Source organism: Protopterus annectens, chromosome 3.part1 (assembly GCF_019279795.1).
Source record: "Protopterus annectens isolate FY-2018-M chromosome 3.part1, PAN1.0, whole genome shotgun sequence".
NCBI lineage: Eukaryota > Metazoa > Chordata > Ceratodontiformes > Protopteridae > Protopterus > Protopterus annectens.
In genome coordinates, this window is record NC_056732.1 from 503,785,503 (window position 1) to 503,813,119 (window position 27,617).

The window sequence follows — 27,617 nt, forward strand, 5'->3', positions numbered from 1 at the left end:
GTGGTGGGCAAAGGCCGGAAGATAGTGACACTTTATAAATCTAGCTGTAACACAGTTGGATGGTTTCGCATTCACAGGAATACTCCACAAGATATGACATCTGACCTTCACATGTATGCTACTGTGTTATGACTTCAGTCTTTACTGGGTTGTCAGTGATTTGCCATGCAATACACTACTATATGAGGCATTGTCTACAAATATGAGGCAAATATGTGGTCAATTTGCAAGACTGAAAGGTATGAGCTCAGTATATAACATACAGTTCAACACACACTTCTGCACCAGTTGTTTACTATGCACATGCTCTATATAAGTCTCTTACATTTGTAAGATGAGCATATGTATCATGGTAGCATTCACAGGTGACATATGAATATTTACAACATCCCAGGTAGCTGACCTTGCAGTGTCACATTCAGTACTGGACAACAGACACTCCATTAGTGGTCATACATGAGCTGACATTTGCTGGGGTGGGTCAGGAGCCACAGCTGTGATCTATGTCACTGCAGACAGGGCCAGCAGGAATGGCCATTGGTGCTGGACAGCAACATGTGAGTCCATCAAGTCTTGTTGTGACCTAGTATTTAACTTCCTATTTCACATTATTGCATACCCCCTTCTGCATTCCATTACATGATTAATTGATTGACATACTTGTTATAGTGCTGAAAAGTTTCCTCAGAATAATGCAAATGTTTTGGTTTGTGTAGTCACAGTCTGTCTTTGTGTAGATGGGTTCAGATCTGTTTTGCATAGGCAGCAGCTTGCCTTTTGTAGGTAATGCTCATGAGCAGGTGATGCCCTGTGCACCAATTGGTGTCTCCCACTTGCTACTTGCATTCAGAGCAGCTGTGTTGTCTTTCCATTAGCAAATGTCATAGCAACACAGTGCTATAATTATTTATCTATCTATCTGTCTATCTATCTATCTATCTATCTATCTATCTATCTATCTATCTATCCATTTCTTTATTTATTTATTTGACATTTTTGACTGGGTTAGTCCAGCTGGGCTGGAGCCCTTTTTCAGTGGAGACCCGGGGAGAAAAGCTTCACACACATATCTAATTAACTAATTAAGTACATAAACATAACACATAGCTAAATAAACAATAGATACTAGGAGTACAGTTACGATGGGTTAAACACTATTGAAAAATAGATTCAATAGGCTAATAAGTACTACTGGTAGAAGACAGCTAAAAAAAAAAAATTAAGTGCTTCATGCGGGCCTTGCCTATGAGGAGTGTGGGGGGCTACAGCTTCACAGAAGTTAGGTGAAAATACCTCTCAGAACAAGAAATGTGGAGACAGCCCAACAAAATGGGGGACAAAGGTCCAGCATAGGGTACAGATTGTAAGTAAGTATTGCTGTTATACACATAGAAGATTGCCCGGTTAACAGGGTTTGTCTGGACATGCATTTTCTGTGTGACTTGATGTCTGACAGTGATATGTCTTTGACATACCTCTCAACTGTCCAGATGTCTGCCGCATGCCCAGAGGTTTGCCGATTATGCTTGGTCTGCTCCTCAGACAATTTCTGTTTTTGAGAAATCAGTAGGATAATGTGAGGATTGAAGTCAGTAAATGTTGACATCCATTTGTGTTTCAGACATATCCTTCAGGGATGTTATGTTACAACAAACCCTGTAATACCAGCAATTGTTTCAGTTTGTAGCACCATTATGTGAGATATGTCCCACTTTTCTAACCCCTGTCCCCCTAGTATGTCAGGCTTTGTCCAGATGTCTTTCAATAAGAGGTTCAGAGGTGTAGTATATCATGATTTTGTAATTTCACTCCTGATATCATCCCAGTGACTTAGCAGACTCCTGGAAGTGGTATGTGGCAGTGGCCATAAATATGGTCCCACACCCTGGACATTCTGTGGAAATCTGTACAGTTGAGAGTTATGTTTGTATTGCCATTGTTGACAGACTGTCAAGACTATGTAGCAGTGTATTATGTAAATGTTTGTTGGGCTGAGTAGGGAGAGTGGCAGATGTGAGTGTCATATATCCTTTTCTAGCTGACTGAATTCAGTTGGGGTACTGGTATGTTGCTGTGACTGTAGTGTAAATGGTTGTGGGTGGACAATTTCTCACTGATGTCTGCTTTTCCCTACAGTTACATCCCTGTAGTGCATGATATATTTGCAAATACATGGGTAATTCCCCAGAGCTGATTTGGGATAGTGTCATGTTGGTTTGATTGTAGTTCAGAAGGTGCTGGGTGAAGTGGTAGACAGGTCTCAGTTTTTTTTCTCTTCTGTTACATGGCTGCATTCATACCTCTCCACTGTCCAGATGTCTATACGCTGTCCAGATGCGTGGCTCATATGGTTGGTCTGTTCCCCATAACAGTTGTGGTTTTCTGACAAATCACTGGGATGATGTGAGCATTGACATCAGTAAATGATGACAATCATTTGTGTTTCAGACCTGGAATCTATCAGACAATATATGGTAAAACAAACCATGCTACTCTAGCAGACTTTTATGCATATAACAGCCATATTTCAAATATGTCACTATTGTCTGACCTTTATCCCCCCACTTTGTCAGGCTTTTTGCAGATATCTTGCAGATATATTGCTATATATATATATATATATATATATATATATATATATATATGTATTTGTATACACACACACACACACACACACATATATATTATATACATATATATATATATATATATATATATATAAGAATACTACAGATATGTATTTTCCCTTGTGTTAAATGACTGTTGTGCATATGTTTGTAAAAGTAAAAGCATTACAAATTCCTACAGCTCAGATGGTGTAGAGGTATGTTGCTGTGATTGTAGTGCACAGGGTCCGAAGGTTCAAGCCTTGGTAGTGATGACTTTTTTTCATTAATGTTAAATGACAATAATACATGATATGTTTGTAAAAGCATTACAAATTTTCACAGCTCAGATGGTGTATTGGTATGTTGCTGTGATTGTAGTACACAGCGTCCTGGCTTCAAGACTTAGCGGTGATGATTATTTTGTTGCTGGGCAGAACAAGGGCTGATGGAGACAGAGTAATTAATGCACTTTTAAGCAGTTGTAAGTGGGTTTGCACAGTTTTGAGTGAAGCTAAGTGATGCTAAGAGACGGTTAAGTCCTCTTAGCTTCTCTTAGCACAGCGTGATCCCACTTACACCTGCGCTAATTTTAATTAAAGAAAAGAAAATAGGGTGATAGGAAAGTGGTGAAATGGGGGCAAGCAGGGGGTGAAACATTAGGAAAACCAGCTAGGGATATGCAGGACAGGTGTAGGAAAGGACTATGGCTCTACATTTCTACTGCAGCAGCAGCAGCTGTAACTGATGTGGAAAATGTTGGATTTACAGCCTAACACCCCACAAGGAGGGGTGTTAGCAAAATACATTTGTATAGTAATTTCATTGTCGATTGATTTATGTCACTGGACATGGGGGGGGATGTAGAGCTATGTATGGGGAAATTATTTTTTTGTGGGACAGATGCCCTTTTTTATTAAGGTGAGAGTGGGATGTTGGGGAAGGGTTGTAGGTATGTTTGGGGAGATAGGTTGGGAAAGATAGGTTGCATTCACAGAAGACAAAACACACAAGACAGCAGATGGGGTGGTATATGACACATGAGGGGGTAAACACCTTGGACAGGGAAGGTAGTTGGGAATCAGAAGCCTATGATTCCCCAAATGGATACAGTGGGACTGAGGTTCCCACCCATTGGTAGTCACCAGTGCACCTTCACGGCCCCGAAGGTGGCTATGCTGGGGGCTGGAAAACAGGGGCAGCCTGCCCCTTCAGGTGCACCAGATGGCCCTCCATCTGGTGCAGCTGTCCATCCAACACAGAGTGGATGATGCTGCACACCATACCCCGGAACTTGCAGAGGGTGACAGGCTCCTCTCTGTACCCGTGCCCAGGGGGAGGACAGGCCCCATCCCCTGAAGTGGTTCCACCCAAAGGTGGTGCTGGACCAGCAGATGAGGAAGTTCCAGGTTGGGTCACAGACATGCTGGGACCCAGTGCCATGACCAGATGAGGCAGGACAGGTGGATCTGCCAGGATCTACCTTCCCAAATGAGCTATGGTGTTGAGGTTATCCAAGATATATTGGTTAGTCATGAACAAAACATTTCAAATTAGTTATAACAGCATGCATGGGTGTTCCAATTAACCCAAACCAACAGATTTGAAACAGTTGCATAGCAAACAAAACACATGCATAAATGGAACAACAGTAGGCCTTTTAACAGCATGCAAGTTACATTGACGGCAACAGGTCACCAATAATAGCATTTGAACAAAGTATATTATTATGCAACCAATTAAGTATATGAACAATAATATAACACATGTCCCAACAATAGGTTTTGAGAACAACATACCTATAGTATATGAATAATAATTATTGATGCAGATGAGGGGTGGGGGAGAGAAAAAAGTCCATTAACAACTATATAGGCTTCTGTTTTTCACAACAGTACTGCTCAATACTTTACAGATCTGCCCTCACTTTACATCTACCTATGGCCCATAGCCTCTGTAGCACATATGTACTCATTAGACTGTCAGCCTGTAATGGTGTGGGGGCAGACTGGGAGAACAATGGCTACATTACTGGAAGGGGCCTGTACATGTCAGGGTTACATACTTGACAGAGAATGGGTACCTTGCACTGATGTTGTGTGAGTCTGCTACTGGCATACTTTCCTGGATTCCTATCTGTGTCCAAGGTTATTTTCAGCAGTGACCACTAGCCGTGACAATGTGACACTTGAGGGACATGTATCGGGGAGAGTGCATGGTGTATGTACCTATCCTGTTGTCATTTGCAGATATATGGGTTTGGACAATGGAACAGTTGTACACGGTGTATTAGTATACCCTTCATACAAGCTACTACACACTTTTCTTTACCTGTAAGACCTGTGGGGAAAATATCTGTTAACACTTTCTGACTGTTTCTTCAAATATTCAGGATTTCTTTAGTGTATATATGCACACATCTCAGTACCACTCCCTGGATTTGAACCATTCTGGGTGTGTTAATATGAACAACAGGGCTATTTTCCATCACACTGAGCTACTGGGAAACTGATTTCTGCCTAATACTCTCTGGGTTAGACAGTCTGACCTTGTAATCCTAACATACATGCATGACAGATAGTCATTGTACTGTGTATTAATCCTTTGAAATAATACAATCTGAAAAACAAAGGTTAACACAAGAATGCAGTGCTGCAGGGGACATACTATAACACTGTAGACATTACTATTCCGTGTTCAGAACTTAGTGCATACAATATTTCATATTTCCTTTATATCACATTTTACAGCTCCATATTCTACTGTTTTGCATACTAGCTGGTTCTCATAACAGCATCAGTTACTTCATGCTGTCAATGCAATATTTGCTGTGAAGAACCTGTACACATTCTATTTCTACAACAACATACCAGAGTAAACACAACAGTTTGTGGTATACATTTCTATTACAGTGAAATGACACTTTTATTAATGGATATCCTGTGGATAATTATTAAAGTAACAAACATCATGTATTCATTAGACACAGTACATACTATATCTACTGGCAGTAAACAATGTACTACTTCTACTTTATGCCACTATATACTGCAAGATATGTATGTACTCACCAGCCTGTCGATGCATCCGTGTCAGTCTGTCTGCATGAGCCTCAATGTTACTAGCCCTCTCTGCTGCAACTGTAGGGATGAGAAACAAACATTATGCATACCTGTCTATCACATACTCAGGCTAGAATCTGGTACACCTATATCTGTGATACTTCCAAACTGCTGGAGCATGGTTGTTCTGAGCATCTTGGATCCATTGGGCCAAGAGTGCCCCTTCCTCTGCTTTAGGTCGGCATAGTGGTGCCATACCTACTCACCAGTTTGGAGGATACCAGTGGCACTGGTGAGGCCGCATGCCAGACTTTCCCAGGCCTCTGCTTTATACTGTGAGCCGCGGTACTGGCTCTGCAGCAGTTTGTCATCATCGTTTGATATGAGGAGCCCAGCCATTACCCTGGGCTCCAAAATGCCCCAGTGGTGCACCTGAAAGCATGAGCCCTCTCCAACACATGGCATAGTTCCTGCACAGACCAAACTACAACAAGTTCTATATGTATTCCCACCTGTATGGTTTAAATAATGCCCTATTCCTGCCCTGTGCTGCCATTGGACTATTTTTTAAATGCTAAACTCAGCTAAGTGTTGCGTAAATCCACTACAATGAGTTGAACAGTGCTTAAAGGGGTAAATGCTGAGCACTGCTTAACAGTGTGCAAATCTGCTTAGCTGAGCTAACTGCTGCTTAGAATTTACATCTAAGCAATGCTTAAACCGGCTAAGTATAACTGAGCAATGCTTAGCATTGCTCAGTTTTCATTTTAAATAAATATCAGAATTGTAGATTAATTCATCATTACTAACATATTATTAAGTATATATGATTTACTTTACATGACACCCCCCTGTATGCTTTCATTACATTACCTTGGAGTGTGACTATACTGTATGGGACACTTGTGTATACCTGGGTGATTTCATATGTTATATGCACACACACTTCCATTTTGGACCAGCTACACTACCCTGGGTGACAAATATCACTTACTACATAATTCAACATAAAAAATTAATTTTAACAATGCTTTTCCATGTAAAAATAAAATGCCTGTTTTGGTACTTAAACCGTAAACACCTGCATGCAAAGCCAGGACTCTAACCACTACTCTATCTCATCGTTGAAACTTTAGCTATACATTTGTATTTAGCTGCTACGAGATATTAAAGCAGTGCTGAGCAGAGGGCCCTAACGCACAAACCCACTCAGCTATGCTTAAACATACCTTAGAATGGAAAAAAAAAGGAAATTAATAAAACCATTTTATTTACATGTATCAATACTCCTTGTCAGTCACAGTAAGGGCAATTAATTGTACGGGGACAAATCGGAACAGATTTTAAATATTGCTCTTACAAACTTAGAAAGTTGATAGAATAATAGGTTTTGCATTAGCATAACTTTTCCGAAGGATGTGGAGTCTTAAACTCAAATGTTTATCTTCATTTAATGACTCCAATCCTCTTCTATTTGAAAGGTAGGGAGAGATACTTGGGGAACACAACAAAAAATATGAGGCAGCATACATCTCAACTGTACATATTTTTGAAGAATTTCCATATTATTGCCTCATATTTTTGGTTAATTTCTCATATGATTGTGGTTTTCTTGGAAATCATTGGCAAATCACTCAGGTTTTAAGTCAGAAAATAATGACAGACATTTGAATTTCAGACGTCATACCCTTCAGAAAATCTGTGCTAATGCAAAACCTGTTATTCTATCAACTTTCCAAGTTTGTAAGAGCAATATTTAAAAAAAAGCCCCTATTTTTGGGCCTTTGTCCCCCCCCATTATGTATGGCTTTGTCCAGATTTCTTGCTCTAAGAGGTTGAGAGGTATGTGAGGCAGATATCTGGACATTCTGCAAAAACCTGTACAGTTGAGGGGTATGGCTGTTCAGCACTTTTGCAATGCAGGGGGTGTCTGACAGTACCTGTCACACACACCCTGCATTGCTTCTTATCTACATAGTTGCTTTCAGTGTCTGTGCACACTGAAAGCACTTGGAAAGTGCCGTACAGCACTTTGACAATGCAAGGGGTGTGTCAGTACCTGTCACACACCCCCTGCATTTCCTCCTAGCTACATAGCTGCTTTTAGTGTCTGCAGACACTGAAAGCACTTGGAAAGTTCCATACAACACTTTGACAATGCAGGGTGTGTGTGACAGTACCTGCACACACCCCCTACATTGCTTCCTATCTCCATAGTTGCTTTTGGTGTCTGCTGACACTGAAAGCACTTGGAAAGTGCCGTATGGCACTTTGACTGACAATGTAGGGGGTGTGTGACAGTGCCTGAATTTATTTCATGATCTACTATCTATTTCAGTGTCCACAGACACTGTTTTAATATTATATTTGCTTTCAGTGTCCACGGACACTGAAATGTATTTAAAAAGTATTGTACGGCACTTTGAGATTGCAGAGGCCATGTTAGATGTGTAGGCACTACTTAAAAATGCCCCCTGCACTCAGTAGGGTTCGTGTCCGCTTAGCCTTAGCAGTAGCGCGCCTTCATGAATATGCAAGGCACGCTGCTGTTAAGGCTATGTGGAAATGGACACAGTTCACTCCGTGCAGGAATAGCACTATTCCTGCATGGAGTTTATTAAATCCTGGGGATTGTCTTTTTAGATTACAGTTCTCAGATTTGTGAGAAAAGAAATCACTTGCAGATTACTAAAGCCAATAACTCTGCTGGTGAAGCACTATTCTCTTGCACCATAGCCAAATTATGGAACTCCTTCCCACCCACAATTACCTCCATACCATCATGCACCCACTTCAAAACTTTACTAAAAGCGTACCTAAAAACATGCTGGCTATGCCCTTGCAACTCCCACTCTAATATCACCCATTCCATCCAACCACTACCTTTTTTTCCACTCCACTGACTACCTTGATTATAGCAAGCTCAGATGCTCATAAGCCTAGTACTTATTATACAGCAGGAACTTCTTATTGTAACAATTGTTAATGTCTGTTATGTACTTCACAGATAAATATTCTAGTTGTCTACTGATGTACTATGCTCTTCATCTGTAAATATGTTGTAAGTAATTGTTATGTAATTGTTAATCGCTATGTAATCCAATGTAACTACTGTTTATTTTAACTGTGGAGCTTTTCTTCCCGGGCCTCCACTGAAAATGGACCTACGTCCAGTCGGACACTCCCGGTCAACAAATATAAATAAATAAATAAATAAATAAATAAAATCACTTGGTGGAGACATCAAATATTCCTGAATCCAGATCTCTGCTTCTTCCCTCCTGCTCCAAAGTAGTCGGACACCACAAATACCTCAGACTTTGCTTGGGGAGCAGTGTCAAGGGAATAAAAGTGCAAGGTATCTGGGAGAACAAAGACAGGCACAAATGCATAAACATAAAAGAAATGCTTGCACTTATCACGACACTCAACCCTCTGAATTACCTGGGTCTATATTAGAGCACCGAACTTTGAAAATTTCAAGTGTTCTAATATCGACCCATTTTCAGCGGATGCTGAAAATATCAAAGAAACAGAAAACCAAATTTTTTCCCAGGGAAAGAATTCGGTTGTCTGTTTCTGTTGCTTCGGTATTTTCAGCGCTGTGGTGGAAAGTTACGGGTCGGGTTCAGGTAAGTGTGCGATTGTGTGGACATGAGGGTTAGGGCGTGGATGAGGTGACTGTGGGATAGTGACGGACCTTAGGGTTAGGGCTTGGGTTAAGGTAAGTGGACAGTTAGTGGTGAATGTGTAGTTTAGTGTATGGTTAGGTGTAAGAGTTTAGGTGTATGTGTGTGGATTGCTGTTTGTTTGGTGTGCTTGTGTTGTGTGTATGTGTTTTGGAACAGCAAATTTTTTCCCTAGGAAAAAATTTGCTGTTCTGTATGTTCGATGTTTTAAATTTTCGATTAATAGGGTTTGATATTAGAACACTCGAAATTTTGAAAGTTCGGTGTTGTAATATAGACCCAATTACCTTTGGTCCACAGGAATTTTTCAAGTTGTTGCAGACAATACCACAATCATGTGGTACCTTAACAAGCAAGGGGAACCGGGGTCTTATCAGTTTTCCAGACTAGCCATATTAGCACATTATATAGCTTTACAGCACAATCTCACTCTACAGGCATCTTACATTTTCTCAGAGCAAAACTGGCAGACAAGCTGAGCATGACAAACGCTGACCCTCACAAATGGAAACTAGATCAGGAGGTCTTCCAAGATTTGATCCATCCTTGGAGGGTTCCTTAAACTGACCTTTTAGCCTCCTCTTTGAACAATCAGTTTGCAAAATTCAGCTCCATGGCTCAATGCAAGAAGGCCTTTAAGACAGATGTCTTTTCCTGGGACAGGAATATTTCTGTATGCTTTTCCACCCTTTCCACTGATATCCAGGGTACTTCTGAATATTCAGAAAGAATCCAAAAAGATCATTGGGGTTACTCCCTACTGGTCCAGGCAACAGAGGTTCTCAGTTGTTTTGGATTTGGCCAGGGACAATTACAAAAAACTTCCTCACAGACTGAATCTACTCACACAAGAATAGGGGTGTTTGATACATCTCATCTCCAGCCAAATTCAACAAACTGCCTGGATGATAAGGTCTTGTTACCTTTTAGACCCCTGTTTAGTGAGGACATGCAGAAGGTACTAATGGAGGCAAGAAAGCCTGCTACTTGAAAATCACATATTAACGAATGGAATTTTTTTTTAGTTGGTACCAGTAGCATAACCAGCACCCATTCTGGTTTTAGAATACTTGCATGAGTTACTTTCGTATGGCCTGTCTTACTCTTTTATTAAGGTGCATTTGTCAGCCATTTCAACATGTCTGCCCATGGAACCCCCTCTTTCAAGGCATTCCCAAGTCAAAATGTTTTTGAAAAGGGTATTTTTTAAGAAACCTCCAAGAAAAATGGTGGCTCCACCTTGGGGTTTTTATTTTGTGTTACAGAACCTAACACTCCATTTGAACCAGCTCATACCTGGCTGACTTGAGGTTTTTAACAAATTATTTTTACTGGATGCTCTGACCTCTGTAAGAAGAGCATCTGGTGGTTGCAAGCTCTTACTGTGCATACATCTTTTCTCATTTTCCACAGAGGCAGTTTTTTTGATAATTAATCCATTTATGCCTAACGTAGTATCCAAGGTCACTTTAAGGCAAACAATCCAAATTCCTGTGTTCTTCCCTGAACCCCAAAATGACAGAGAATGACTACTTCATGCCTTGGATGTCTACAGAAATCTCAGGTACTATTGTGACAGACTAAAATCTTTCAGAAGTTCCAATCTGTTGCTCATTTCTTCTGAAGGTAAGATGAAGAAGGGACCATGTGTGTCAAAGCAGGCTGTTTTCAAATGGTCGTCTCAGGCTATTACCTTTTATTATTCCCACCACAACAAAACAATTCTAGACAGAGTCAAGGCACACACTCTACCAGGGCCTTGCCTTCTTCATAGATTTTTGGTAAGGGTTGGACTCTTGAAGTATTCTAGAAGCAGCAGCTTGGTCCAGTGTACATAATTTTATCAAGCACTACAAGCTAGATGCCTTCTCCAAGTCTAGGTTAGGCTTTGCTATCACTGTTCTCTAGGAAGACACATTTGGGAGTGCAGCACACCCCTTATGCCGTACAACAGTGTCAGCATCCATTTACTTAATGTGAGAATAGAACCTACAGCCTTTGGCATCAATCTTGAGTGTGCTACCTGTTGTACCACTAACACTACTACGTGTTTTGTGAATATCTCCAGTCAGTAATATGTACAGAATATATATTTAGGAGTCTGCCTGGGGAGAAAGTTGAATAGCGGTAGCAACATCAAGACAAGCATGAAGGTTGCTAGTGCTCCACCCTCCTCGTTACATTAGCAAACTACAGTGACAGGAACACCTTCATTCCAGTGTTCTGAGGGTTTTAATACTCCCTCCAAGACTGAAACTGCCTGTGTTTAAGGATCTGACCCTAATTGTCCTGAGGCTGGAGGACTACCTGTTATTGCTGCCACCATAGATACATTATTCTTTTTAAGGAGGAGCTGAGTGACATATCTGCTACGTAGTCCTAGCCCAGGTGGCTCATGTGTGCAACCATGTAATTGAAGAGCTTTCAGTACCACCCATCTGTGTATATATATATATATATATATATATATATATATATATATATATATATATATATATATATATATATATATATATATATATATATATACATATATATACTTCAGTGCTGGTGCAGTAGAGGCAACCTTCATCAGTTTAGTAAGTCAAGCACATATAGGCAGTCACAGTGCTTTGCACTGGGCACTTACAGGTGTTAGAGTCTGATATTATAGTGATTGGACCATCTCCCTCCTCCATGGCTTGCTGGCTAGTGTCAGCGGCTTACTTTTATCCTTCCCCACTGGATCCCACCAGTGATAAAACAACCACTCAAGCTCAGGTCACCTGGGTCATAGGGCTTCATCCTTATTTTCCATGGAGCCATGTATAATACTACAATAGGTTGTAAAACAGTCGAACACCTCAAACTCCATTCAAGAAATGAACCCTTTCTGTCAAAAAAGTAACTCCCCTCCAAATCCTTTCTTCAATTTTTTATTGCCCAACAATGCCCTGGAACTTCAGAGATATAATTCTGAACCCTCTAGCATTAAATAATGCATTGCTTCTTCCTTTAGTTTATTACTAAAAATCCTTTGTTCTTAAACCCTAAACATTACACTATTTGAAGTATTGTTTCAAGTAAACCAAATTCTGTGGCCAAACCATCATCTTCAGGCATTACTTCCTACCTGAGCTACCTCAGTCCTTTTTAACTGCATCATAAAGGAAAATCATTTTTCTTTTCTCTGAAAACAAGCTGCAATTCTTCCTCTTTTTAAGGCGAATATTTAATAATTCAGCATCATATCTAAGATCTGCAGAGGCCCTTTCCCTATTAGCTAAATTTTTCTCTCAGCCACTCATCGCAGCTCATGAAGAACCCACCATCTTACTTTCTTTAAGAAAGTGCACAATAACCAGAAAAATGATAAATAGCTACATAATTCTCAACTGTCCAGATCTTTGCAGAATGTCCATTTTTTTTGTCATTTCCTCATAAAATGTATTATTTTCTTGATTTTTGTGGCAAATCAGTGAGGACTGAGTTTACTAAATAATGACAGGCATTTGAGTTTCAGACTTCATGCCATTCAGAAAATGCATGGTAACACAAAATCTTTTATTATAGCAACTTTCTAAGTTTATAAGAGCAATATTTAAAATTTGTCCCTAATTGTGGGGTTTCACCCTCCCATTATTTTTGCCTTTGTCCAGATTTTTTTCTTCTAAGAGGCTGAAAGCTGCGAATAGCTATACTATTTTTACACCTGTCCAAAGCATTTGATATTGCAAACTATACTATCTCTTCCAGCAGTTTCTTAAAAGAAAAAAAATATTAAAAAGACATCAGACTGGATTACCAGTCATCTCAACAATAGACAGCACTGTGTGAAATGTCAGAATTGTGGCGTATCATCAGAGCTAGTACCCCTAGTTGTCTTTCAGTGGTCCTGTTTTGTTGGTCACTAATGTGCCTTCCTTCTACTTCACTTATCAGCATGTTAGGTACTGCCACTATTACATTTTGTACACGTATAATACTCAGAACACATTGAGCATCATTCTTATGTTGATACTCCATTGCTGGTTAAAAGAGTAAAGTATGCTACTTAATACTGTCAAAACTATACATATGTACAGTATATCATGCTAAATACTGCCAAAACTATACATATATACAGTATATCATGCTAAATACTGCCAAAACTATATATATGTACAGTATATCATGCTAATGAATACTGCCAAAATTATACATATGTATAGTATATCATGCTACTTAATACTGCCAAAAGTATACATATGTATAGTATATCATGCTACTTAATACTGCCAAAATTATACATATGTACTGTATATCATGCTACTCAATACTGCCAAAACTATACATATGTACAGTATATCATGCTAAATACTGCCAAAAATATACATATATACAGTATATCATGCTAAATACTGCCAAAACTATATATATGTACAGTATATCATGCTAATGAATACTGCAAAAATTATACATATGTATAGTATGTCATGCTACTTAATACTGCCAAAAGTATACATATGTATAGTATATCATGCTACTTAATACTGCCAAAATTATACATATGTACTGTATATCATGCTACTCAATACTACCAAAACTATACATATGTACAGTATATCATGCTAAAATACTGCCAAAACTATACATATATAAAGTATATCATGCTACTCAATACTGCCAATGCTATACATATGTACATTATATCATGCTAAATAATGCCGAAACTATACATCTGCACAGTATAGCATGCTACTCTATACTGCCAAAACTATACATATGTACAGTATAGCATGCTACTCAATACTGCCAAAACTATACATATGTACAGTATAGAATGCTACTCAATACTGCCAAAACTATACATATGTACAGTATATCATGCTAAATACTGCCAAAACTGTACATAGGTACAGTATATCATGCTACTCAATACTGCCAAAACTATACATACGTACAGTATATCATGCTAAATACTGCCAAAACTGTACATATGTACAGTATACCATGCTAAATACTGCCCAAACTATACATATGTAGAGTATATCATGCTACTCAATACTGCCAAAACTATACATATGTACAGTATATCATGCTAAATACTGCCAAAACTGTACATATGTACAGTATACCATGCTAAATACAGGCAAAACTATACATGTGTACAGTATATCATGTTACTCAATACTGTCAAAACTATACATGTGTACAGTATACCATGCTAAATACTGCCAAAACTATACATATGTACAGTATATCATGTTACTCAATACTGTCAAAACTATACATATGTACAGTATAGCATGCTACTTAATACTGCCAAAACTATACATATGTACAGTATATCCTGTTACTCAATACTGCCAAAACTATACATATGTACAGTATATCATGCTAATGAATACTGCCAAAATTATACATATGTAGAGTATATCATGCTACTTAATACTGCCAAAAGTATACATATGTATAGTATATCATGCTACTTAATACTGCCAAAATTATATGTATGTACTGTATAACATGCTACTCAATACTGCCAGAACTATACATATGCACAGTATATCATGCTAAATACTGCCAAAACTATACATATATACAGTATATCATGCTACTCAATGCTGCCAAAACTATACATATGTACAGTATAGCATGCTACTCAATACTGCCAAAACTATACATATAGCAACCTCCACCCCCCAACACAACCCAAATGACACATAGCCCACAAACTCAGTGTGCCACTCAACCACAGCCCATAAGGCATAACAACGTACCTAACACTCTAGTCATAGGTGACTCTATAGTCAGGCACACTGATGTTCCACTCACCAGGCTAAACAAGGAGAAAGTCACTGTCAGCTGCTTGTCAGGTGCCAGGATCCACCACATAATGCATGTCATTGTCCATGTTGGTGTGAATGACCTGAGACGTACCTCCCTGGACTACATGAAAAGAGACATGGAGGAGCTTTCTGATCTTGTAGCCCAGGCAAGTATGACCCTAGCCCTGAGTAGCATCCTGCCATTACCCAGAATGATAGCACAGTACAAGGACAAATTGATTGACTTCAACAATTGGCTAAGCTTCTGGTGTCATTCTAAGGGGATCCAGTATCTGTCTGCCTGGGATGACATGATCGACAAATCACGATGCTTTGCAGAGATGGCCTGCACCTGTCACCCTTGGGATTCTGGTTACTGGCTAAGGCTCTTGCCACCCCTATAGTGCCTTTTTTACGCAAGATTCAAATGGGAAATTCACCACCGTAACAGGTACAAGCAAGCAAAATCTGAGGGTAATGCTACTCAATGCTAGAAGTCTAAACCTCAAAATGCACTCACTCGAGGCACTCATTAAAATGGAGAACATCGACATCTATACAGTGACAGAGACCTGTTTCAAGGCTCCAGAGAGCACCCCTGCATTACCAGGCTATAATTCATACCACACCTTTCGGCCACCTAACTTGGATCGAAGCACTAAAGGTGGAGGTGTGTCCATATTCATTAAGGATATCCACACCTCCAGGCTAGTTGCTCAGCATAATGCATCTGAGATTATCCAAGTGCAACTAACTCTGGGCAGGACCGCAGTGCAAATTGTAGCTTGCTACAGATCCCCCACCATGCCCCAGGATTCCCACTCCTCATTTCTTGATACACTGGAAAAATATTAGGGTACAACCTAACACCCTAATAATGGGTGATTTCAACTACCCCACCATTAACTGGGAAAACTACTCATGTACGAACTCTTGTGCTCAACATTTTCTGGAATTCATAAATTCCAATGCCTTGGATCAACTTTGATACACCCCCACCAGGGGCAGCAATATCCTAGACCTGGTCATTACCAACATGGGCAACCGGTGTTCCACACCAGAGGTCAATTCCTTGTTGATCAGTTCCGAATACAAGCAAATCACCCTAGACATCCTCATCCCAGCCCCACCCCCCATTAGGGAAACCACCGTAAAACATTTCTCCAAAGCCAACTTCACACTTCTTAAGACAGAAGTGGCAAACTTCACGACACCCATGCTGACGGACAATAGAGATACGACTGCTGAATCCTGTACCACTGCACTTTATAAGGACTTACACAAGTGCATGAATCGTGCAATCCCTAACAGAACCAAGATGCTATCCTCCAAAAAAAGGAAGCCAATCTGGTGGTCCTCTGCTATAAACAAACTCTACAACAGAAGAAAGAAACTATTGCAAAAAAGAGTAAAATCCCATGATTGGAGGAACTCCGTGGTCAGCCTCAGTAAAAAGCTGAGATCCCTCATAAAATCCTCCAAAGCTAGTTACGAAAACAAAATCGCCACTGATTCTAAAGACAACCACAAAGCATTCTATAGCTATGTCAAGAATCTCAATGGCAGCACTCAGATCTGCTCTGAGTTACAGCACAATGGCACTAAATATACAGAACCAACTGATATTGCCAACATTCTGGCAGATAGGTTCAGTGCTAACTTTACCCCTCTCTCATCCCCTAAAGGGCACATCTCTATACCGGAAGAATGCAAAGTACCTGTAATCACGGCTGCACAGGTAAAAAACACACTCTCCAAAGCCAAGAATACAGCATCCATGGAACCTGACAACATCCCAGGCTGCGTTCTACATGAACTACAGAACGAACTGGCACCCCACCTAAGTACCATGTTCAATCATAGCCTCACCTCAGGCTTTGTGCCCACTGAATGGTGCACAGCAACAGTTATCCCACTCCACAAAGGGGGAGCCACCATGGACTCCGGGAACTACCGCCCCATTAGCCTGATGAGCTTGGTCTGCAAGGCTGTGGAGCGTATCATCATGGAACTTATAAACAATGACATTGGTAATCTCCAAACTCTGGACCCTACCCAGTTCGGGTTTGTAAAAGGCAGATCATGTCTCCTAAACCTGATAGACTTCTTTATAGCAGTCACCAAAGCTGTAGATGAGGGTAAGATGGTACACACAGCCTATCTAGATCTCGCCAATGCTTTCAACACCATCTCCCACTCTGGAGTTATAGACAAACTCACTAAACTAGGTATAAATCCCTATGTCACAAGATGGGTTGCCAACTGGCTCACTGATTGAACCCACACTGTGAAAGTAGCAGACTCTAAATCTAACTTCAGACCAGTGAAAAGTGGAGTACCACAGTGTTCAGTCCTAGGTCCTCTCCTGTTTGGTATCTACTTCTCTGAAGTACAGGCTAACACAGAAGGTCTTTGGCTAACAAAGTTTGTAGATGACTGCAAACTAGGAGCCATAATCAAATCTCCTAACGATGTGGACATCCTACAAAAGGACCTCACTGAGACAGATGTCTGGTGTCAAAGCCATGGCCTCAAGCTCAATGCCAAAAAGTGCATTGTCATCCCTTTTGGTAAAAACTCTGTACCCATGAACCACCACATAAGCGGTAGTCTACTTAACACTGAAAGTGATGAGACCTTCAGACACAGGTGGACAGTAGTCTCTCCTTTGATAATCACATCGCCACAGTAGTCAAGAAATCCTTCTATGTGGCACACCTCATCACAAAACGTTTCTCATCCAGGAAAAAAGAGGTCATTGTTACCCTCTACTCATCACTCATTAGACCCATTATAGAGTACAACGCCCCTTTTGGAATGTACCTCACAAGACATCTACAACAACTGGAAAGGCCACAGAAATACCTCACAAAGAGGTTCCTGGCCACAAATTGATGCCCTACGTCTCAAAAAAATCCAGATTTACTCTGTCGCATGTTGCCTACTCAGAGGTGATCTCTGCCTAACATACAAAGCTATGTCAAACCCAGAGCTCTTGGACATGCTCCACATAAAGAAATCCCAATTACTCTGAGGTACACGCTGTAGGTACCTAAACCTTGTCACCACAATAAATAGAACATGCTAAAGGGATAGATTCCTGTCTCAGAGACTTCTCATACTCTGGAACAAACTACCTATCTATATCAAACAAAGCTCCTCATTAGCACTCTTCAAGAAAAATCTTGATAATTGGATGGGAGATAGGAAATTCACCCCAGGGATCACTTCTGTGGCTCTGCTTGACAGGGGCAACGGAAAATAATTTTTATGGGTGGCAAAAGCCAGGGTACTGTTTGGCTAGGCTTATATAGGCCCTAGGGCCAATAGCCTAGTACCTACCTATGAACATATGAACCTATGTACAGTATAGCATGATACTCAATATTGCCAAAACTATACATATGTACAGTATAGCATACTACTCAATACTGCTAAAACTATACATATGTACAGTATAGCATGTTACTCAATACTGCTAAAACTATACGTATGTACAGTTTAGCATGCTAGTCAATACTGCCAAAACGATACACATGTACAGTATAGCATGCTACTCAATACTGCCAAAACTATACATATGTTCAGTATAGCATGCTACTCAATACTGCCAAAACTATACATATGTACAGTATAACATGCTACTTAATACTGCCAAAATGCTACATATGTACAGTATAGCATGCTACTTAATACTGCCAAAAGTATACATATGTACAGTATAGCATGCTAATTAATACTGCCAAAACTATGTATACGTACAGTATAGCATGCTACTTAATGCTGCCAAAACTATACATGTGTACAGTATATCATGCTACTTAATACTGCCAAAACTATACATACGTACAGTATAGCATGCTACTCAATACTGCCAAAAGTATACATATGTACAGTATAGCATGCTACTTAATACTGCCAAAACTATAGTATAGTATGCTACTTAATGCTGCCAAAACTATACATACGTACAGTATAGCATGCTACTCAATACTGCCAAAAGTATACATATGTACAGTATATCATGCTACTTAATACTGCTAGAAGTATACATATGTACAGTATAGCATGCTACTTAATGTTGCCAAAACTATACATACGTACAGTATAGCATGCTACTTAATGCTGCCAAAACTATACGTGTATAGTATATCCTGCTACTTAATACTGCCAAAACTTTACATACGTACAGTATAGCATGCTACTTAATACTGCCAAAACTATACATACGTACAGTATAGCATGCTACTTAATTCCAACAGCTGGAAAGACCACAAAAGTACCTCAACAAGAGGATTACTGGCCTCAAACATATGTTCTGTACAGCCCGCCTGGAAAAAACTCCTGCTGCACTCAGTGGCATATCGCTTACTCAGAGGTGATCTCTGCCTGACTTACAAAGTCATGTCCAACTCAGAATTGATGGACATGCTCCACCTGAAGAAATCCAAGTGACTGCGAGCCACGCGCTCTAGTGAGCTAAACCTCGCCACAACAATAAATAGAACATGCTGGAGGAATAGATTCCTGTCACAGAGACTCCCCATGCATTGGAAAAAAATTCCAAACTACATTAGGCAGAGCCCCTCACTAACACTCTTAAAAAGAAGCCTTGATGAGTGGATGGGTAACAGAAAATACAACCCTGGGATCACTTCATTGCCTCTGCTTGACAGAGGATCAGTTAATTGAGCAACAGGGCAGCGAAAGCCGACATTCTCTGGCTAGGCTTATAAATGCCCTCGGGCAGATAGCCTAGTACCTACCTATGAACCTATGAACCTTTAAAACTATACATGTGTACTACTTAATACAGCCAAAACTATACATATTTACAGTATATCATGTTACTTAATGCTGCCAAAACTATACATATGTACAGTATATCATGCTACTTAATACTGCCAAAATATACATATGTACAGTATAGCATGCTACTTAATACTGCCAAAATATACATATGTACAGTATAGTATGCTACTTAATACTGCCAAAACTATACATACATACAGTATAGCATGCTACTTAATGCTGCCAAAACTATACAGAAGTACAGTATAGCATGCTACTCAATGCTGCCAAAACTATACATGTGTACAGTATATCATGCTACTTAATACTGCCAAAGCTATACATATGTACAGTATATCATGCTACGTAATACTGCCAAAACTATACATGTGTACAGTATATCATGCTATTTAATAGTACCAATACTATACATATGTACAGCATATCATGCGACTTAATACTGCCAAAACTTACATATGTACAGTATAGCATGCTACTTAATACTTCCAAAACTATACATGCATACCTACAGTATAGCATGCTACTTAATATTGCCAAAACTATACATGTGTACAGTATATCATGCTACTTAATACTGCCAAAACTATACATATGTACAGTATAGCTTGCTACTTAATACTGCCAAAACTATACATACGTACAGTATAGCATGCTACTTAATACTGCCAAAGTTATACATATGTACAGTATAGTATGCTACTTAAAACTGCCAAAACTATGCATACGTACAGTATAGCATGCTACTTAATACTGCCAAAACTATACATATGTACAATATAGCATGCTACTTAATATCGCCAAAGTTATACATACGTACAGTATAGTATGCTACCTCATACTGCCAAAACTATACATACGTACAGTATAGCATGCTACTTAATACTGCCAAAACTATACATATGTATGGTATATCATGCTACTTAATACTGCCAAAACTATACATGTGTACAGTATATCATGCTACTTAATACTGCCAAAGCTATACATATGTACAGTATATCATGCTACTTAATACTGCCAAAACTATACATGTGTACAGTATATCATGCTACTTAATACTGCCAAAATATGCATATGTACAGTATAGCATGCTACTTAATACTGCCAAAATATACATATGTACAGTATAGTATGCTACTTAATACTGCCAAAACTATACATACATACAGTATAGCATGCTACTTAATGCTGCCAAAACTATACAGAAGTACAGTATAGCATGCTACTCAATGCTGCCAAAACTATACATGTGTACAGTATATCATGCTACTTAATACTGCCAAAGCTATACATATGTACAGTATATCATGCTACGTAATACTGCCAAAACTATACATGTGTACAGTATATCATGCTATTTAATAGTACCAATACTATACATATGTACAGCATATCATGCGACTTAATACTGCCAAAACTTACATATGTACAGTATAGCATGCTACTTAATACTTCCAAAACTATACATGCATACCTACAGTATAGCATGCTACTTAATATTGCCAAAACTATACATGTGTACAGTATATCATGCTACTTAATACTGCCAAAACTATACATATGTACAGTATAGCTTGCTACTTAATACTGCCAAAACTATACATACGTACAGTATAGCATGCTACTTAATACTGCCAAAGTTATACATATGTACAGTATAGTATGCTACTTAAAACTGCCAAAACTATGCATACGTACAGTATAGCATGCTACTTAATACTGCCAAAACTATACATATGTACAATATAGCATGCTACTTAATATCGCCAAAGTTATACATATGTACAGTATAGTATGCTACCTCATACTGCCAAAACTATACATACGTACAGTATAGCATGCTACTTAATACTGCCAAAACTATACATATGTATGGTATATCATGCTACTTAATACTGCCAAAACTATACATGTGTACAGTATATCATGCTACTTAATACTGCCAAAGCTATACATATGTACAGTATATCATGCTACTTAATACTGCCAAAACTATACATGTGTACAGTATATCATGCTACTTAATACTGCCAAAAGTATACATATCTACAGTATATCATGCTATTTAATACTGCCAAAAGTATACATACATACAGTATGGCATGCTACTTAATGTTGCCAAAACTATACATATGTACAGTGTAGCATGCTACTTAATGCTGCCAAAACTATACGTGCACAGTATATCCTGCTACTTAATACTGCCAAAACTTTACATACGTACAGTATAGCATGCTACTTAATACTGCTAAAACTATACATACGTACAGTATAGCATGCTACTTAATAATGCCAAAACTATACATACGTACAGTATAGCATACTACTTAATTCCAACAGCTGGAAAGACCACAAGTGTACCTCACCAAGAGGGTTACTGTCCTCAAGCATATGTCCTATGCAGCCCACATGAAAAAACTCTGACATGCTCCACCTAAAGAAATCCAAGTCACTGCGAGACACACGCTCTAGTGAGCTAAACCTCGACCCAACAATAAATAGAACATGCTTGAGGGATAGATTACTGTCTCAGAGACTCCCCATGCATTGGAAAAAATTCCAAACTACATTAGGCAGAGCCCTTTACTAACACTCTTCAAGAGAAACTTTGACGAGTGGATGGGTAACAGAAAATACAACCCTGGGATCACTTCATTGGCTGTGCTTGACAGAGGATCAGTTAATTAATCAATAGGGTGGCAAAAGCCAGCACACTCTGGCTAAGCTTTTAAATGCCCTCGGGCAGATAGCCTAGTACCTACCTATGAACCCATAAAACTATACATGTATACTATTAAATACCGCCAAAACTATATATATGTACAGTATATCATGCTACTTAATACTGCCAAAAGTATACATATGTACAAGAAGAGCATGCTACTTAATACTGCCCAAACTATACATACATACAGTATATCATGCTACTTAATGCTGCGAACACTATACAGATGTACAGTATAGCATGCTACTCAATGCTGCCGAAAATATACATATGTACGGTATATCATGCTACTTAATACTGCCAAAACTATACATATGTACAGTATATCATGCTACTTAATACTGCCAAAACTATGCGTACATACATACAGTATATCATGCTACTTAATACTGCCAAAACTATACATATGTACAGTATATCATGCTACTTAATACTGCCAAAACTATACGTACATACATACAGTATATCATGCTACTTAATACTGCCAAAACTATACATATGTACAGTATATCATGCTACTTAATACTGCCAAAACTATACGTATATACATACAGTATATCATGCTACTTAATACTGCCAAAACTATACATATGTACACTATATCATGCTACTTAATACTGCCAAAACTATACATATGTACAGTATATCATGCTACTTAATACTGGCAAAACTATACATACGTACAGTATTGCATGCTACTTAATACTGCCAAAACTATACATGTGTACAATATATCATGCTACTTAATACTGCCAAAACTATACATACGTACACTATAGCATACTATTTAATGCTGCCAAAACTATACATATGTACAGTATAGCATGCTGCTTAATGCTGCCAAAACTATACATGTGTACAGTATATCATGCTACTTAATACTGCCAAAACTATATGTATGTACAGTAAATCATGCTACTTAATACTGCCAAAACTATACATAAGTACACTATAGCATACTACTTAATACTGCCAAAACTATACTTACGTACAGTATAGCATGCTACTTAATGCTGCCAAAACTATACATATGTACAGTATAGCATGCTACTCAATATTGCCAAAACTATACATACGTACAGTATATCATGCTACTTAATACTGCCAAAACTATACATACGTACAGTATATCATGCTAAATACTGCCAAAACTATACATATGTACAGTATACCATGCTAAATACTACCAAACCTATACATATGTACAGTATATCATGCTAAATACTGCCAAAACTATATATCTGTACAGTATATCATGCTAAATACTGCCACAACTATACATATGTACAGTATATCATGCTACTCAATACTGCCAAAACTATACATTTGTACAGTATATCATGCTAAATACTGCCAAAACTATACATATGTACAGAATATCATGCTAGATTCTGCCAAAACTATACATATGTACAGTATATCATGCTAAATACTGCCAAAACTATACATATGTATAGTATATGATTCTTAATACTGCCAAAACTATACATATGTACAGTATCATCCATCCTAAACAAATTCTCCTCAGGGTCAGTCATGCAGAAAATTTCTCACATTTAGATTTCTAGGAATTATTTTCGAGCAAAAAGTAAAAGTTAATATCCATATACAAAAGTTACACAGTAAGGTTTAATCACTTCTAGGAATCCTAAAAGGTATGAAACAATACTTGCATCCTATCTTTAGGACCACTTTTACAGCTTCCTAACTACCACCATAGTTACTGTACAAACATACAGTATTTACACAAATATCAATCTCCTATCTCAAAACCTTAAACTCTATCCCACAAAGTAGCCAGATTTGCAGCTAATTTAGTGTGCACTCTTCACCGTGAAGTACTTAACAAGATGAAATGGCCTACACTGATTGTGTCTTTCGGCTTTTCCTGGTTAGGGGTCACCACAGCGGAACTCCAGTCCGCTAATGATTGGCAGTGAATTTTTACGTACCGGGTTATCAGCCCTGACGCACAACCTTCAACGAAGGCACGCCCCATTCACGTATGCCTCCACACAGAAGACGCTCTAGCTGAGAATCAAATGGGACAACGTCTTGCTATGAGGCGACAACGCTACCGCAGCACCACCACCGCAGTACATGAAATGACTTACACTAACAAACAAAATTCTTCTTCTCCAAATAACACTTGTGCATAAACTCCTGTATAGAACTTTCCTTGTCTAAAGTCACTATCTCTTACTGTATCCTCATCACAAACATTTCATTCATTCTCTTTATTACAGAGTCAGTCAACTATCTAGCGACTACCTATTCGTTTTTATATAAACCAAGGTATGTGAGTGACTTCCTAACACCTCTTACACAGAACTGTAACTTTTTTAAGGAAAAAAAACTGTACAGCTATGTCTGAGCAGTGTCATGCAGTTTAACTTTAAGTGGGCTTTCTCTGGGTACTCGCAGTTTCTTCTCAACTGTTATAACGTGATGGTTGATTAGCTACTCTAAACTTCTGTGTGTGTGTGTGTGTGTGTGTGTGTGTGTGTGTGTGTGTGTGTGTGTGTGTGTGTGTGTGTGTGTGTATGAGGTATCTTTGTGAATACAGTGCGTTGATTATTAAGGAGAACTCCAACATTTTCAGCTATGTCAGCTCAGTGTTCATTTCATATATAAGGTAATGACCCAAAGAAAAAACATGCAGTACAGGGAAAGCCAAGTAGTGTAATTCCACTGCACAAAAACAAAAACAAATTGAATTCAAAATAAAGTGAAAGAACCAGAAGCAGTTGTTCAACCAATAACGTGAATTGTAGCCAAAGGCTTGACACTAGGGTAGAACGCTAACAATAAATCCACACCATCTGAAAGAAAAGGAGAATGTATTAATGCCATCCAGCCAACTCCTTTTCTTTTGGTTATTGCCTTTTTCTTGGGTTATTTGTTGTTACATTATGCCCTCTGTGCTGATTTTTTGTTATATGATAATCAGCCACTAATGAGGTCTTTCTCATTGTGACTATACCATGTCTCTATCTCTCTATGTACAAGTTCCCTGCAAAAGGCATTTATTAGTTGGTGGACAGGTGTCTGAGATCACACAATTCCTAAGGTAATGAATTATGCCCTTACCCAGTGTTTGTGAGATCTTGCAGTTAGTATATCTAATTAACAGGAGTATGGATGTAGCATCTCCCATGAGGGAAGTGCAGGGAGCTTATTCCTGCAAAAAAATATGCTTTTTTAGTTTTTTTCTATTTTAAATTTTGCATGTACTGTGGCTGTTCCTCATAACATGTGCAGTGTTGTATTGACAGTTGATATTTTGCATGTTGAACTTGGGTATTTTTGATCTTTAGTATTACAGCTATATGTGTATATAGATATAGATCTAGATATAGATATAGATCTAGATATAGATATAGATATAGATATAGATATAGATATAGATATAGATATATAGATATAGATATAGATATGGTTGCAGTCTGAGAATGAGTGGTATGGTCAGGTTAGCACATATTAATAAGGTAGAGCAGGAGAGCTTCGGAGATAGCAGATGGGTATTATCTAATAAGAAAAAAAATGAAGTGACTAGTCATTCTGCGACATTCATACTTTGCCAAACCCATACCGTGCAAATGAATACAAAATAGTATACACTTTTAAGAGTTAAATATTTAGCCAGAAAATTACTTTTATATTTTTAGGAAAACACTACAGTTTTGTAAACTTGGTTAGAAGAAATAATATTAACTAAATAAAGATAAATAAAACAGACTGTTCAAACCCCTCATAAGTGCTTTGTTAAACTGACGCTGAACTCATTGCAAATCACTGAACTAATTGTTTAATGCTAATAACATGTTTTCATTTTTTTCCAGGGGAAAAATAAGTGCATGTTAAATGTACTAAAATTATTCGCAGTAACATGAGAATTGTTAGAGAACCAATTATTTTCTGTATTCTGCTTGCTTGTAATATATTTTTTTATCATCTTCAAAGGTTATGCATTTGATACTGTTGCCCAGAAAACCTTTCTAAGGACATCCTTTCAGAATGCTCTTCAGGGTGTGTACAAGACAATGGTTTTCCCAGTGACAGGCACAACCTTGACAGATGTGCATCAGTTCTGTCACCAAACATGTGGCAAGGAATCATGCTGTGATGGTTTTGTGCTGAGCCAGAATATACTCAGTGGAGGTAAATTTTTTTGTAAAACTTAAACAAGCAAAACTTTATTAAACAATGGCAATTTTAGATTTCCTGCATAGCAACATATGTGCATATTGTCATTCGTTCTTATGAGACATTATTTATAAAATGCATATATTCCAAAGGGTTTTAAGGAATTTTAAAATGCATCTCACAATTTTATCCAGTGAAATACAGGAACATGAACTTCATCTCCACATAATACATGCCTGTTTCTCACTAATGGATAAGCTGCAGATAATGTTTCACCAACGGTTTTCTGCCCTGACCCTTTTCAAGAATTCTGTCCTTTCAATAGTTCTTAGTTTCTGTTTCATGTTTTTACTGCACAACTTCTTCAGGAAGACTCATTTTTATATGGAAAAGAAATGCTGTATACATTCCTTCTTAGATTCTCTCCTCTTGTTTTCACAAAACTCATGTGATATTTGCTTTATGAACTAGCCTGCGGTACATAAACTATAATTAGATGGCTTTTAGTGAAGACTGTAGTGTAAAAAAAGTGTTGCCTTTTGTACCTTACAACTTTACAAAGACATCTGGGATTTACATTATATTAAGTTAAACAGCGTAGAAGGTTATCCAGTGGTCTGTACTTGTGACTGCAACTTTCAAAAGATGAATCTAATGGCCAAGCTCCTGTTTTTGGTTACAAAATTAGAAAGGACTTGCTATCACCTGTTATCCCTTTAGAAATACTCTGGTGGTTTGGGACTAGATTAAAGCTTGACAGTCAGATAGCCATTGAGTATAGATGAATT

General features: G+C 38.4%; 1 protein-coding gene across 1 annotated transcript in view; it reads left to right on the forward strand.

Annotated features, from left to right (window-relative positions):
* TG (thyroglobulin) overlaps positions 1-27,617 on the forward strand; it is a 2,464,750-nt gene that overhangs the window by 871,586 nt on the left and 1,565,547 nt on the right. The window contains exon 26 of the mRNA XM_044066937.1: positions 26,647-26,844. Within this exon, the coding sequence (XP_043922872.1) occupies positions 26,647-26,844 (198 nt within the window). The remainder of the gene's footprint in view (positions 1-26,646; positions 26,845-27,617) is intronic.